Source organism: Cladophialophora psammophila (assembly GCF_000585535.1).
Source record: "Cladophialophora psammophila CBS 110553 chromosome Unknown aczJe-supercont1.62, whole genome shotgun sequence".
Lineage (NCBI taxonomy): Eukaryota > Fungi > Ascomycota > Eurotiomycetes > Chaetothyriales > Herpotrichiellaceae > Cladophialophora > Cladophialophora psammophila.
Window position 1 is genome coordinate 16,041 of NW_006912983.1, and position 14,350 is coordinate 30,390.

At 42.7% G+C, this 14,350-nt stretch overlaps 4 protein-coding genes across 4 annotated transcripts; 1 reads left to right on the forward strand and 3 right to left on the reverse strand.

Moving 5' to 3' along the window:
- Positions 1-4,553: 4,553 nt before the first annotated feature.
- Positions 4,554-4,849, reverse strand: A1O5_13460 (uncharacterized protein; the record flags this gene model as incomplete). The annotated part of the gene is made up of 1 exon (XM_007754025.1): positions 4,554-4,849. A coding segment is annotated over one exon (296 nt), but the record flags the coding sequence as incomplete, so codon positions are not given.
- A 470-nt stretch (positions 4,850-5,319) lies between these two features.
- Positions 5,320-6,469, reverse strand: A1O5_13461 (uncharacterized protein; the record flags this gene model as incomplete). Its single annotated transcript, XM_007754026.1, has 2 exons — positions 5,320-6,037; positions 6,286-6,469. Coding segments are annotated over 2 exons (900 nt in total), but the record flags the coding sequence as incomplete, so codon positions are not given.
- A 317-nt stretch (positions 6,470-6,786) lies between these two features.
- On the forward strand, positions 6,787-7,307 carry A1O5_13462 (uncharacterized protein; the record flags this gene model as incomplete). Its single annotated transcript, XM_007754027.1, has 2 exons — positions 6,787-7,037; positions 7,139-7,307. The coding sequence occupies 2 exons, from the start codon at positions 6,787-6,789 to the stop codon at positions 7,305-7,307; spliced, it is 420 nt and encodes a 139-aa protein (XP_007752217.1).
- A 117-nt stretch (positions 7,308-7,424) lies between these two features.
- A1O5_13463 (uncharacterized protein) lies at positions 7,425-9,058 on the reverse strand (the record flags this gene model as incomplete). Its single annotated transcript, XM_007754028.1, has 2 exons — positions 7,425-7,936; positions 8,002-9,058. 2 exons carry the CDS (start codon positions 9,056-9,058, stop codon positions 7,425-7,427), a joined length of 1,569 nt encoding a protein of 522 aa, XP_007752218.1.
- Positions 9,059-14,350: the final 5,292 nt, after the last annotated feature.

Here is a 14,350-nt window from a genome sequence, read left to right on the forward strand (position 1 = left end):
TTAAACTTCGTATTTAATCACGTAACTAAAGGTTTAATATAAACCTTTAGAGGGCGATATTCCACAAAAATCATTACGGAAAATACTAGTATTATACCGTAAAAAAGAAATCGACGTAACTAAATAAATTAAATAAGCTATTTAAATAGTTAAAAGAATATAATAGTTAAATAAAAAGTTCGTACTAAAAATCGCTAATTATATTAAAGACGATCTAGAATTAGAGATAGTATTTAAAAATAAAGTAGTTAAGAATAAGAAGCCTAAAAGATTTTAAGTATTAATTAAAGAAGCGATTAATAATCGAAATAAATATTGTTCGAAGAACTTAGAGAACTATCTAATGTATAGATAATAAGACTTATATAGATCGTAAACCTTATAGATAAGTAAGTGACTATTAAAGAACTTAAAGATAACTATCTACCTAGGGAGGATAAAGGTCTTTATATAGACAATAAGTATTCACAGTTAAGACTCTTAAAATATTAATTTTAAATCAATATTAGTAAGCACGACTAATCATTTAATAAAGTGCGAAATTAATATCGCACTAGTTACGTAATTTCATAGACCCTAGGTCTAAATACGAACTTAAACTTCGTATTTAATTACGTGACTAAAGGTTTAATATAAACCTTTAGAGGGCGATATTCCACAAATATAATGAAATTAAGAGAAGATTCATTAAAGATATTAATTATACTAGAAGTTAAAATGTAACTCTATTTCTAAAGAATACGAGCGGTAAAGATACGGTTAATCGAAAGTTTAGGTAATAAATAACCGAAGATTTTTAAGAAGATATTATAATATAGTAACTAAGTAATATAGCGTATACACTAGAGAAGCTCTAGTGTATAAGAATAGCGTCTAAGCTACGGAACGAGATATCTATAAATATATTATATCGAATTAATTATTAAATAATGAAGCGGCTAGCCGGTCTCACGGATATAAAGTTTTCTTAGTCAGTATCGCAACGAATCGATATCTTTACGATATAATTAAATCTAGACGATTTTAGAAACACTATAAATGATTATAGACATTCATAAGTTATAGCTACGCGTTTAAAATATTATCTTTAATTAAAGAATAGATTATATTAGCTAAATAGTATAGAGTTACTAAATATATATAATTTAATTCTTACCGAGGGTCTCCTAGAGATACCGATTAGCTAAATTAATTAAGTCGAATAGAACCTTATTATAGAAAAGAAACTAACTATAAAATCGTCTAGTAAGAAATCTATAGAGAAGAGATCTAGTAAGATATTAACGAAAGATAAAATCGAGAATTAGTTAAAGAACTCTTAAGAATAAGCGATAAAATCTTTATCTTTATCGACCGTATCTAAGAAATAGCCGAAAGAAGAGTAGAGATATTAAAAGCGAAATATTTTAAATTGCTTTAAGAATAAGTCTATAATGAAAAAGCTTATTAAAATTAAAAAAAGAGAAGTCGTAATTAAGAAAGCGACTAAAAAGTAATTAGAAATTCAAAACGAATACATTAAAATAGTGATTTAGTTTAGAAAGAGACCGCGATTAATATCGTTAGTTCTAAGAATATCTTTAGATATAAGAGTAAGAGCTTCTAAGTAAATATACTTCTCGTTCATTAAATAAGCGTTTACGAAAGCTAAAGAAATTATTACTAATAGTAAATATCTTCGTAGAGAGTTTTAAGAGTTATCTTCGCTCTTTAATATAAGACTATATAAATAAAATCTATTAAGAAATTCTTTTAATATAGAAAAACTAATATAGAAGATTATTATAAACTAATTTAAGAGAGTTAAGTATAATATAAGTAGAGATACTTTAACGAAACGATAAGTAAATAAAGTAATTTAGTACGAATTTAAAGCTATTATACGAGTATTCTAAAGATCAATCGAGATATTACCGACTAATATTAATTCGAGATAATTTCTTTAGTATTACGCTACTCTTAAAGTAATTCGAATTATAGAAAGAGTAAAGGCTAAAAAAGAAACGTTAGAAATTTAGCGAATTCGAGACGCTTTAAAGAAATTTATAAAGAATATAGTCGCGAAGTAAAGAAATATCTTCGCGGCGGGAATTACTACTCGGGAGAATATATAATCGATAAAAAAGAATTAGAATATCTTTTACTTAGTACGGATTATAACGATTAGTTATCTATAAATTACGTTATTAAAGGTATCGCGGTCTACCGAAAGTACTAAGTGAAAGACGAATAAAATATAATCTATCTATATAATATTCGAGAAATATTTACGTTTATAATTTAGCCGTGATCGTAGCGATAAGATAAGTTTATATAGAAGAAACTAATTCTCTATCGAGAGATTAATCATTAGTAATTAATATACGTCGATCTCAATTCTTAAATCGTTTACACTATAAATTCGATTAGAAAGCGCACGGTAAAAGACTTAATAATTTCGATTAATTTAAAGTATCTTAACTCTTAAGTTTAAGTAAAGCTCGAAGACGATAAATAGTTTATATTTTAGAATATTAATGTTAATAAATAACTAAATAACTATAATTATAGAATATTTATTATCTTTTAAGTTAGAGCTCTTATAGAAAACAATATTAAAACTATTAAAGAAGTTAAAATTAATACTTTCTATTAAGTTTAACTTATTTAGAATATTTATTAAGCTATTATTAAGAATAAAAAGATACTATTATTATAATTATCTCGCGTAGAAACTAGTAGATAATAGCTATTAAAGCCTATTATAATAATTACTCTAGATAAAAGTATTATTAATTTCATTAACTAAGAAAATACGAACTAAATATTATAAACTTATATTAACTTATATAGCGAAGAGAGAATAGATTTAGAATATAATAGTAATAACTCTTAGAATAGAATCTTAACGCGAAGAGTAAACTCTCTCTTTTCTCGCGTTACTTAGTTAGTTAAGAGAGAATTCTAAGAGCGAACCTTAGAATTATTGAGTAATATTAATATAGAAATAAACTCGATCTTAAGATAAAGTAGTTATTAAAGCGAAATATTAAGAGCGTCTTCGATATTCTTATATAGATCGAGTAGATTTATTATATTTATTAGTAATGTTTTAGTTTATATTTTGAATCTAATAAGAGAGGAGAATCTACCTCCGTTACGAGCTTCTTCTTATAGTGCTACGGATCTATTCTCTAGGTAATAATAGAGTTAGATAATTCTTAAGTGTATTATATACTATCGGACGAGGTCGTTCTATAAATAAGAGAGGAATAGATGTAATAAGGTAAGGTAGCTATACTATAATGGGCCGTACTAGACTAGTAGAGCGGTGGTAGAGAGGAAAAGTTATCTAGTTATATATTAAATCTAAATGGGCTGATAAAAGAAAGTATAGAATAGTTTATAGTGCTAATAGTGTATCATTTATTAGAGATTGAGCAGAGCATTATGAATTCCATGGCTTTTAGCGCCGTCTACCTAATTCCTAAGTGTTTTTTTTATTAGTTCTATTCTGTCCGTCGATGCTCCCGCTGTGCTAAGTATTTGTAGCCCTAGTCGCTGCCCCTCTGGGTGGTGTTGGTGGTGTTATCTTGTCAGTATCAACCAGAAACGCGTTCTCGATTCCCGATCTGCTGGATAGGCCTCTGTGCGTTGTTGCACGTGCACGCCAAACCCTGAAGTGCTCTGTTACAATATAAGGCTATATATATAAGACTATAAATATAGATATTTAGCTAAGTATCGCTAAGAACGAATATACACGAATACTAAGAAGTACGCTCCGTACTACATAGCTTAAAGAGTATACGAGGCGAGTGCGACGAGCCTACTACTTATAGCTTCTCGGGGATAAGAAGCTTAAAGGGAAAGGTAGTGTTATAAATTCGGCTAAACATCGGAAGGACGGACGCTTAATACATCGGGAAATAATTAGGCCACCAGCTAAGAGATGCGACTTAGGGAGTGCATCCTTATTACTAGCACACTCCCCGCATAGAAGGCGCACTCTTTCCTCTCTTATACTTTGAGTCGTGTACAGTATCGACTATATACTATAGGGATGACTTATATATACGCTTATCGTTAGACTCTGCCTACTTATCAAGGAATTCTTAATAATAGTATAGTTATATACGAAATCGACGTCCGGTAAGGTACGAATAATTTTCTTTTTTAGGCACTAAGGTGGGTCTTTTATGAGTTTCATCGTGCTGTATTAGGTCAAGCCCTAAATAGGTTTCTCTCTTAATGAGCGTCTAGTGTGTGATTACACCTTGAAATCAGTAGTACGTTATAGTAACAACAAGTACCTAGGTGGCTCTTTAGTTCTCTATTATATAGAGCTAGACATACGCTTCTATGCTTCCACTACAATAGAGTGGCAGTAATTACGTGCGGATTTAGTATACTTATCTACATAACTATCACGATCGCGCACGAGACATCTGTGATCTAATAATCCATACTTTTCCTCGTCTAGTGCCAATAGCGCAAGTATTTAATGTGACACTTGAAATCCTTGGCCGATATTTAGGAGGTAACCATGTAAGATTATTTGCATTAAATGTGATTCATTGACGATCTGCGTTGATACCTAAACCGCGATAGCGCTGCGACGACGGTCTGGAATCGAAAGAGGCTGTTATTGGACCTGATAGAGCGCTGATGTCAATGATACCAGTGTCAGTCTTGAGATAAGAGTCATTAAAGACGAAGGATATTTCACCACATTGCCAACCAACGTCGAGCGTTAACAGGCAGGCGCTACTATGGGCGTCCCAGATCCGGACCGTCTCATCGCGGGATGCCGATGCCAGACGACTCGAGTCGTGCGAGAACGTGACCGCCGTGACCGAGTTACTGTGGCCTTCAAGCGTTAACAGGCAGTTATTTCATTTGTTTTGGATGTTAGGCCTCACCACGATGCAGCTTTACTCCTGATCTTTGTAAAGATTTCGTGTAAAGCTGTTTTTGGGGGAGAATAGGAGTGCTGATGCGAACGCCTAGAAAGGATACTTCTCTATAACTGGTTTGTAGGTGAGCATGAAACGCCACATGTCCTAAATAAGCTCGGCCAGCTGTGACGTTTCTTTTGTCTGCTGTAAAAGGGCCCAGCACTCATCACGCACGGCAGCATGGTTGTTACGTACATTCACAAGCTCGAAGAGTCGATCCATTGATAGCACGCTTTCTAACATAGTTCGAGATACACTGAGGGCTATGAGCCTGCAAAGGAACTTTTTCCGGAGAAATTGATGAACGAGCTCGTGGTCTTGTGAGTCGACACTGCATGTAGCCGAGCTTGAAACGCAGCCACGAAGATGATCGATCCAGTACCTGCAAGCATACTGCAGAGGCGCCAGCTCGTTCAAGGTCGGTGGTTGCATTAAGTAGACATGACATCCTAGATTACTCAAGCTATATATGTCGCCTCGCAATCCAACCGACATGGCTTTTGAGTGATCTGGAAAAAATGAGGTGATGGGTGTCGTCAACTTCGTCAGCAAGGAATGAAACGGCAGTCTTCGTGGACAAGAAGTCTTTGGTAAATTGGTGTATAAAATAGATCGTGTCATCGGGATCGTAAGGAACGAGCCGCAAGAACCAACGAGCACCTTCACGGCGTCAACCTCATCGATCATCTCTGCAATCTCGGCATTGAGGCGCGAGAGTTCCCGGATGGTAATAGGGCGATAGGCGGTCTTGACCACGGCTAATATCTGCTTAAGGAGGTCACAATCTCTCGAAGCACCAACTTGTTGCAGCATCTGATCGTAGAGAGCGTCGAGCCCGTCAGGGGACTCTTTCAAGATCGCGCGCAGTCTTCGTCGGGGTTCCTGGCGGAGACGCAGGCAAACGATGGCTACCCAGAGAAACGTGTCGGCTGCAGGTGAGATCAAATGTTTCATCACATCCCTTCTTTCCACCTCTTTGTACTGTTTAGCGCGTGATAGCTCCTGCACACTGTGCTCGATGTAGAAATGGACAGCAGCTGACACGGAGGCAGAGTTGAACTGGAGGCTGACTTGGACTTTGGATTGTGCTTTTTGCAGTCCTTCCTCGATATCAGGCTGGTTGCGGCTGGATATGATCCATTTGACCCGTGGTGATGCACGAGAGCTAGAACCGATGAGCCTTTAAAATAGCGGATGAAGCTATTATCATGCATCGACAGGTACCGTACCCAGTATGCCATCGTCCACTTTCGTGCTCGCGTAGATCATGGAAGTGTCGTGATGTGTGAATCGTGCAAGCGCACTGCCATATTTCTGACTCTTCAATTCAATTCCTTTGCGTGCGCACCGGCTTTGGTATTGAAGAGTTGGATTGTATCATCTGTGCGGCTTAGGAGGAGGAATTCGCCAGAGTCGTTGAAGTCGATCGATGTGTAATTTGCACCTGCAGGTGCTTTGAAGAGGCGGGTGGGTTGATAAGTGTTGAATACATCCGAGACTTTGGCGGCTGGCGCTGGCGCATCGCCAGCCATGTTGCTCGCATGAGTGCTAATGAGAGGCATTTCAGATTTTCGAATTCATATGAAAGCCTTGCGTTTGGCAAAGTGAAATGTAGCGGCTCTGATTGGCGGAGAAGAGCGGGCGCTAGCGGCCAGTTGCTATATGCTGCCTAAGGTTGCCTTGCACTAGCAACAATTCGCGAGTACGGATCTAGGGCGTGTCTCAAGGGGATAGCAATGGCTAGTCGCTGTAGCTATTGCCATATAAATGTGCGAAGCAGTAAAGAAGTAAGAAGTGCTGCAATTACAAATCGCCTCTTGATCACTCTCTTTTCTGCGGTTTGCTCAATATGGCGGACCAATCTTCCAGCTCACCCCTCAAATCAATCTGCCATTGCGGCGCGATCGAAGTGATTGTCCCTTATCAGCCGAAGGAGATCAATGAATGCCAATGCACTATCTGTCGTCGCTACGCAGCTGCATGGATATACTACAAACCCGAAGAGGTCACCATTAACAAGCACAAAGCTGGCGATGTAAAGAAGTACGTCTGGGGCGATCGAGACATCTCCTTCAACTTTTGTGATAACTGTGGCTGCATGTAAGACTTCTCACTCATGCACATCTCATCGCCTCTATGCGTGAGCTTTCTAAGCGGGAGAGTGATTCTGTCTGATTTCCCAAGCCTAACTGGGCCCGTAGGTGTTTCTGGTATCCCGAGCGAGACAGCATAAACGAGATTGGTGTCAATAGCCGCAACATGGATCCCGAAGATCTCAGACATATAACGCGGAAAATCAGCTTCGACATCGTCGGTACGCCGCTTAGGGATCAGGCTACGGCTCATCCACAGGACAGGGCGTGTTACTGAAGAATCTCTCCTCCGAACAGGAGAAGTGTGTATTTGAAGTCAACGAAATCTACATCTCAATCTTCATTTACTCCCGTCTTGCGCAACATCATCTCGCTTTGCTCCAATGCCTCATCGCTAAGCGCGATGGCAGAATACTTTTGCTGTCCGGTCCGCCACCACGACTCTCTGCGTGGCTTCAATATACCGCTCCTCCTCAAGACCATAAAGATAATGATGCACAATATGAGAACACAAAATAGTATTCCCCAGAGTGAACCACTCAAAGTTCGACCAAAAGCTGCTCTTCGCTTCTTGGTAAGGTACTTCCCAGTACAAGGGCTGATTTCGCGCATTTCCCACCCACTGTGATTCTTTATACGCAATCGACAAGCTTTGCAAGTCTGGAGGGACTTCAGCGTCGGTGACATTCGATCTGCCGAGCTCCTTGCCGTTGATGTCTAGAGCAACGAGCACGACATGCTTGGCAAAGCCTTGAAATCGAATCTGTGTCTCAAAGCCCTGCCGTGGTGAAGAAGCTATGAGTTCCGAGAACTTGCCGTAGAAATCGGTGTGCAGGAGATTCCACGTCGCGACTTCTGTTGCCCCATTCCAGCTCACGTGCACAACCGTGCTTAATGCTTTGTCGTCTGGTACGAAAGAATTCAGTGTGCAGGGTTCGTAGGACGAGGTGAGCGCTGCTGGGTCTCAGGACGAGAGTGCGATGAAACCTCCAAATAGTCGAGGACTGAATGCAGAGCTGCGAAGTATGACAGTCGATGTAGGTCAGTCCTGCATTCGTCGAGTGCATCGATAATGAAGTAAGCGTTCGTCAGTCTAGGGTCTTTAAGAATATTCATAAATACTTCAGTCAAGGCGAACCAGGCGTTACTATCTTCAAAGATGGCTCTCCCTGCGAGATCGTGCTTCTTCGTGATATGGGAAATAAGCAGTGGTTGTCTGTTGATGAGTATAAACAATAATCCACGCAGGACAGACGTAGCACTGTTGATGCGGGAGTCAGTCGCTTGATAAAAGAAGTATGACAGCAAATCGATTCTGCTAATGGAACTTTCCAGCTCATTGATGATGCCGCAGAGAAGCATCGTCTTTCCCTTGCCTGGGTCACCCTTGATCCAGAGCAGGCGATCTTCCTTGTTGTCACGCCACTTTTGAAAGTCAGGATTTTCAAGAATCCACCGGTATACGCCGTCAAGTAGGCCACCCTTGGTCTCTTCGATTCGCTGTTTATCGTGACGGGGATCCGTGATACGCAAATCACGAAGACAACTGTTTAGCTGACCAATCTTTTCCTCAAGTCGTTTGGATGCACTTGGATATCCTTCCCCATATCGCAGATTCATCTCAACGCCAAAGATACCAAGCAGTGCATACGCTTTGTCCTCTGCTACTGTTGTCCGGCGGTGTTGCATCCAGGAGAAACGCTGTTCAACAAATTCAGACAGAGGTCGAGTGAACCATCGACTCTGCCGAAACTCTTGTTGCGACATATCCCTCCCACCGGCCTTTGAGACATCGAGCAAATATACGTAGCACTTCGCAGCATTGTGATACCATCGGAACATGGAATTGATAGCTTCTTGGAGTTCAGTAGGATTGGACTTGTCGATACAGCAGATATCTACCCAGAAGTGTTCCAAGCCATCCTTGTTGCCTTGCTGTGCACAGAAGTTTATCTTGCTATAGCCACTCTTTCCCGTCCTCGAAGGTGACCTCTTGTCCATCAATCCAAGTGTGTGAGAGGATCGCATATGCAGGAACGTCTTCGTCAGCCGCAAATTCCCGAGTGAGGCTGTACTTGCCAGCGCCTTTCGAATAAAGGAGCCGCATCGCTTTGTCAGGGATTTCCTTTGGCTGTGAGCATCGAGGACAATGATCGTCGTACTTATCAAGTACTTCGAGACAGTAAGACGCTGGAGACTCACTGCTCGCTGCCTTATTGTCAGGACAGCTTATGGCCTATTGTCTTCTGCGAGCATGACTCAGGCTATAGTTGGCGCAGCCTAGCGTTGTGCGCCGATGTGAGGTAAGTGTAAAAGACCCTGAAGAATGGGCGAAGAACGCAGCTCGGAAAACGCCTCATGCTGACAATGGGTTTGGGCGCAAAAGTCGCGGGAATACATAGCCAATTGCAGAGGCGAAATAGCCGCCGAGATCAATCTGATCTGCGGCTGAAACAGCTCTGACTGCGGCCGTCATGCAGCCACTTCGCTGATTCGTCTAAGGATTGCGACGTGTTGACAAAATAAGCTGCATTCCAATGACCTAGAGGTTTATTGTCGACGTATCGTGGATTTCAAGGCGCAAACATACACTAGAAGCTCATTGAGAGAGGTCTATTTAGGGCTTAACCTAACGCAGTAAGGTGTGAACTCTAAAAGACTCGCCTCAGTGCCTGAAAAAGGAAATTATTCGTACCCTACAGGACGTTGATTTCGCATATAACTATATATAGTTAATACTATACTATTAGACACAGCCTTAGAAAGCCACGGAGGACACGTAGGCTACACTAAGAAGGAAACTCAACCGAACACTAGGTAGTCTTAAGGGCAAGGCTGAGAAAGAACACGTAACACTCGGAACAGAAAAGTATAGTACGTCGGAATAGTAAAATCTAGTACGAGGAGCGTATCAGTGCACTAGTGTACCACGAACCATTCTATATTGCCTTATTCGGAAGGCCCGTATAAATATATAGATACGCTCTCTTCTCTTATCTAGTTATACTCTCTTTATAGCTAATTTATATTAACTATTAAATTATACTATTCTAAGTAATATCGACTACTTATTATTAGAGATTCCTTAGTAAGTAGGTAGAATCTAGCGATAAGCGTATATAAGGTACCCCTATAGTATATAATTAATACTGTACACGACTCTAAGTATAAAAGAGAAAAGATTGCGCCTCCCATGCGGGAAGTGTACTAGTAATATGTCACGAACCCACCGTTGTCCCCAAGTACTCTACGCCCTCCACCCGAATCGGGTGGACGGTATAGAAAGAAAAGGAAAGGATAAGGCAAAGAACGGTTAAGGCACAAGGCTATCGGTTAACGCTGCCTTACCCTTTTCACGTGACAGAAAGAGGGGAAGCTATAAGAGTCTCCTCTCACCTGAATCGGCTGAGAGAGAACTCTTCCTTTTTCTCAAGCGTTGAGTCGTTGTCAATAGGGCTACGTGAATAGAACAAGGCATTCAGCTACTCCAATTCCTTTGTACCTACTGCGTTGCGTAGGTCCCTGATAATTCTCAACGCTTGCCTATCACGCAGTGGCACTGTCGAGCTAGCAGTAGCTGCATGCGATTCTAGGGAGACCCCCAAAAAACCATCCTTACTAGGGTAAGTTCCCACCTGAATCAGGTGAGAATGAACCCCCCATCGCCCCGAGACAATGGGGCGCCCGAGGTCTCGTCGGGGACCGTCGATGAAGACCCTGCGACCACTGCGGGCCCTGCAGACCCGCGACACCCCATTTTCACGCCTACGGACGTGAGTGACCTCGAAGAAATGGATGATGAACAATTACAGGCCGAACTGTCCAGGCTTGAAAGAGAAAGGACACGGCGAGAACAAATAGACCGAATCCATTACCTACGGAGAGGGGGTACTCTCAGTGTGGAACAGAGATTAATGCAAGAGACTGCAGCATATTCTCGAAGTCTCCCACCTGAATCGGGTGGGAATAATAAGCGACTAGCCACAGATGATTTGGCTAGCTACGCGAAAATCTTTAAGGCGGACCCCCCGAAGCATTTTAATGGGGGCAGTTACCAGGCCTTAACCGAGTTTATTATGGGCATCGAGATGTATTTCGAGTCCTACCACCAGGACCTAACAGACCCTGAGGTGGCTAAGCGGGCCATCCAAACGGCGGCAACCTGGCTAGATGGAGAGCCTCGTCAGGCATATTATAGACAACGCAACGTGCCCGCCAGTTGGGAGGAATTCCTCACGTTCCTTCGAGGCACCATCAAAGACCCTCAAACTCGCACTTTTGAGGCCACTTATGCTGCTCAGTTCAGAAAGCAATGGAAAGAACAGAGTGTTCGTCAGTACTTACATGAACTAGAGCAGGCAGAGGCCGAGGTGGAGGCATCAAGGCTCACGGAAGTCGAGCAAAAGATGTGGCGTTTCCTTCACGGTCTACAGCCCAATATTCGTAACGCAGTTATGGCAGAGCCACAGGAGGTACGTCTCAATAGGGATACTGTCCTTACGGCCGCCTGTCGCCATGAGACACGTTTCGCGAATGAGCAAAAGGGCAAGGCCAAGGAGAAGGATGCTTTAGGAAAAAGAAATGAGCTCCCAAAGCAAAAGACATCGATGGCTGTAACAGGAAGTGGGAATAGAACTTCCCACCCGAATCGGGAGGGAAAAAACACATCCAGTTCGCTAAACGTGTCAGCTGAGCCCAAAGCTAAGCAGGGAGAAAAATCAACGTCCTCGTTTGTTCCTAAGTGCTACAATTGCCACAAGGAAGGGCATCTAGTACGGGATTGCCCTGAAAAGGGTACAAAAAAATAGATACCAATGTGGTAAACGCAGCTACCGCATTGGGGCACATTCAGTCTGCGAGACACGGCGCATTGGAGCAACGCTGTGTGAGCATTCAAGTAATAGTCCGAGTAAAGGGCGAGAAGCATCGATTGCGGGCCCTTGTGGACTGTGGGGCACAGGACGACTTCATCTCACAGACAACTGTTGTTAGGCTTGGTTTGAAAGGCGTTCCACCAGATGTATTTGGGAAGGCTGTGGATGGTCGGCAGATCACCATTTACGGCCGTCACAGCCTCGAGGTTCAGGCCATTGATGACCGGGGGAGGACTACTAAGGCCAGACTCAATTTATTGTCTACGAATATCGAGGGATTCGACATAATACTCGGTATGCGCTGGCTCGAAGCAATCAATCCCGACATCAATTTCAGAGATGGTACCTGGGCAGTGAGAGATCCAGACCGCCAAACCCGAATTAGCATGATCACAGCGCAAGAGCTTATTCAAGAGAAGGATGAAATCTACATCATGTGGTATCAACCTTTAGAGAAATCTCAAAGGGTTTCTTACCCGAATCGGGTGGGGCAGTGTTTCACCCGCCTCCGAACTCTTGCATTGAGCAAAGACGGAGGTATGCCTTCTCTTTATGCTAGCTACAGCGACGTGGCATTAGATCCGGGCGAGGCTCAAATTCCACCAGTGTCGAAGGTAGAGCATGCAATTGATCTCACGCCAGGCACAACAGCACCCTATGGGCCCATCTACCCTTTGAGTGGTAGAGAACTCGAGGCTCTAAGGGAATACCTCGACAATGCATTAATGAAAGGGTGGATTCGACGAAGTATCTCACCTGCTGGGGCTCCCATTCTATTTGTCCCAAAGAAAGACGGAGGACTTCGCCTCTGTGTGGACTATAGAGGGCTGAATAAGGTCACGATCAAGAACCGTTATCCATTGCCCTTGATATCTGAGATCCTTGATCGCCTAGCAGGAGCAAAACTCTTTACAAAGCTAGATCTGCGAGATGCTTACCATAGGATCCCCATTAAGGCAGAGGACCAGTGGAAAACAGCATTCCGCACCAGATATGGGCAGTTCGAGTACTTGGTGATGCCTTTTGGGCTGACGAATGCCCCAGCTACCTTCCAGGCATACGTGGACGAGTCCCTAAAGGGCTTGCTAGACGTTTTCTGCATTGCATACATGGACGATATCCTAATCTTTAGCAGAACAGAGAAGGAACACGAGGATCATGTCAAACAAGTGCTCGAAAGACTCCGGAAATCACGGCTTTTCATCAAACTCAGTAAATGCGAGTTCCATGCAAGAGAAGTGGCATTCCTAGGCTTCATCGTCAATGAGGAAGGAGTTTCAATGGATCCTCAGAGAGTGGTAGCCATCCGAGAATGGCCTACCCCCCAGACATTTAGGGATATCCAGATATTCCTAGGGTTTGCCAATTTCTACAGGGGCTTCATCCGTGATTTCTCAAGAGTGGTGGCGCCAATTACAGACCTGCTAAAGGGAATGAAGCATGGCGTGAAGAAGGGCCCTCTGGAATGGACCCTAAAAGCAGATGAGGCTTTTCAAGAGCTTAAGAAGCGCTTTGAAAGAGCCCCTCTACTCCATCATTACGATCCAGACCTAGAGGTAAGAGTGGAGACCGATGCCTCTGGCAGTGGACTAGGAGGTATATTATCCCAGAAGGTCACTGTTCCCTCACCTGAAACGGGTAAGGAACCTTTGTCCGTTTGGAAACCTATAGCCTTCTACTCCCGCAAATATAAACCTGAGGAAATTCGGTACTCTACGGGTGACCAGGAAATGCTAGCGATTGTACACGCATTCAAGGAATGGAGGCATTACCTGGAAGCCCCCTCTAAGACAGTGACTGTGGTCACTGACCATGAAGCGCTGACCCACTTTATGGATACAAAGGTGTTGGCTCGAAAGAGACAAACACGCTGGGCAGAAGACCTAGCAGCATTCAATTTTCGTATTGAATGGAGGGCAGGCAAGAAAAACCCCGCTGATGGCTTATCCAGAAGGCCTGATCATGAGCGAGCAATTTCAAGTGCTGATAAACAGGGCAATATGCTGCATGAACTCATAGCCCTACGCTCAGAGCCTCCACCCGAATCGGGTGGAGACGGTGAAGTACCGATATCGATTAGCGCTGTTCGAATTGCGGTATTAACGAGAGCGCAGTCGTTACGAAAACCGCATCCAAGGGACAGTGAATGGAACACTATTTTTAGCCCAATACCTTCTGCTGGCGAAGTAGAGCTAGAGCAGAAGAGCGATGGGTCAAATGAACTCATCGAGGACGGTCGCCTAGTAAATGTAAGCCAGGCGACCCCTGAAAGAGAAAGAGCGCCGACTTTCTCACCCGAATTGGGTGGGAGAGCAAATCTGGAAGCTCAGATTCGGGAGGCGCAGAGTCTTGATCGGTTCGTGGACGCACGAATGTGGACAACCTCCGTAGATGGAGGGCATTGGACACTAGATTAAGCGGGAATAGTCCGACGAAATGGACTTGT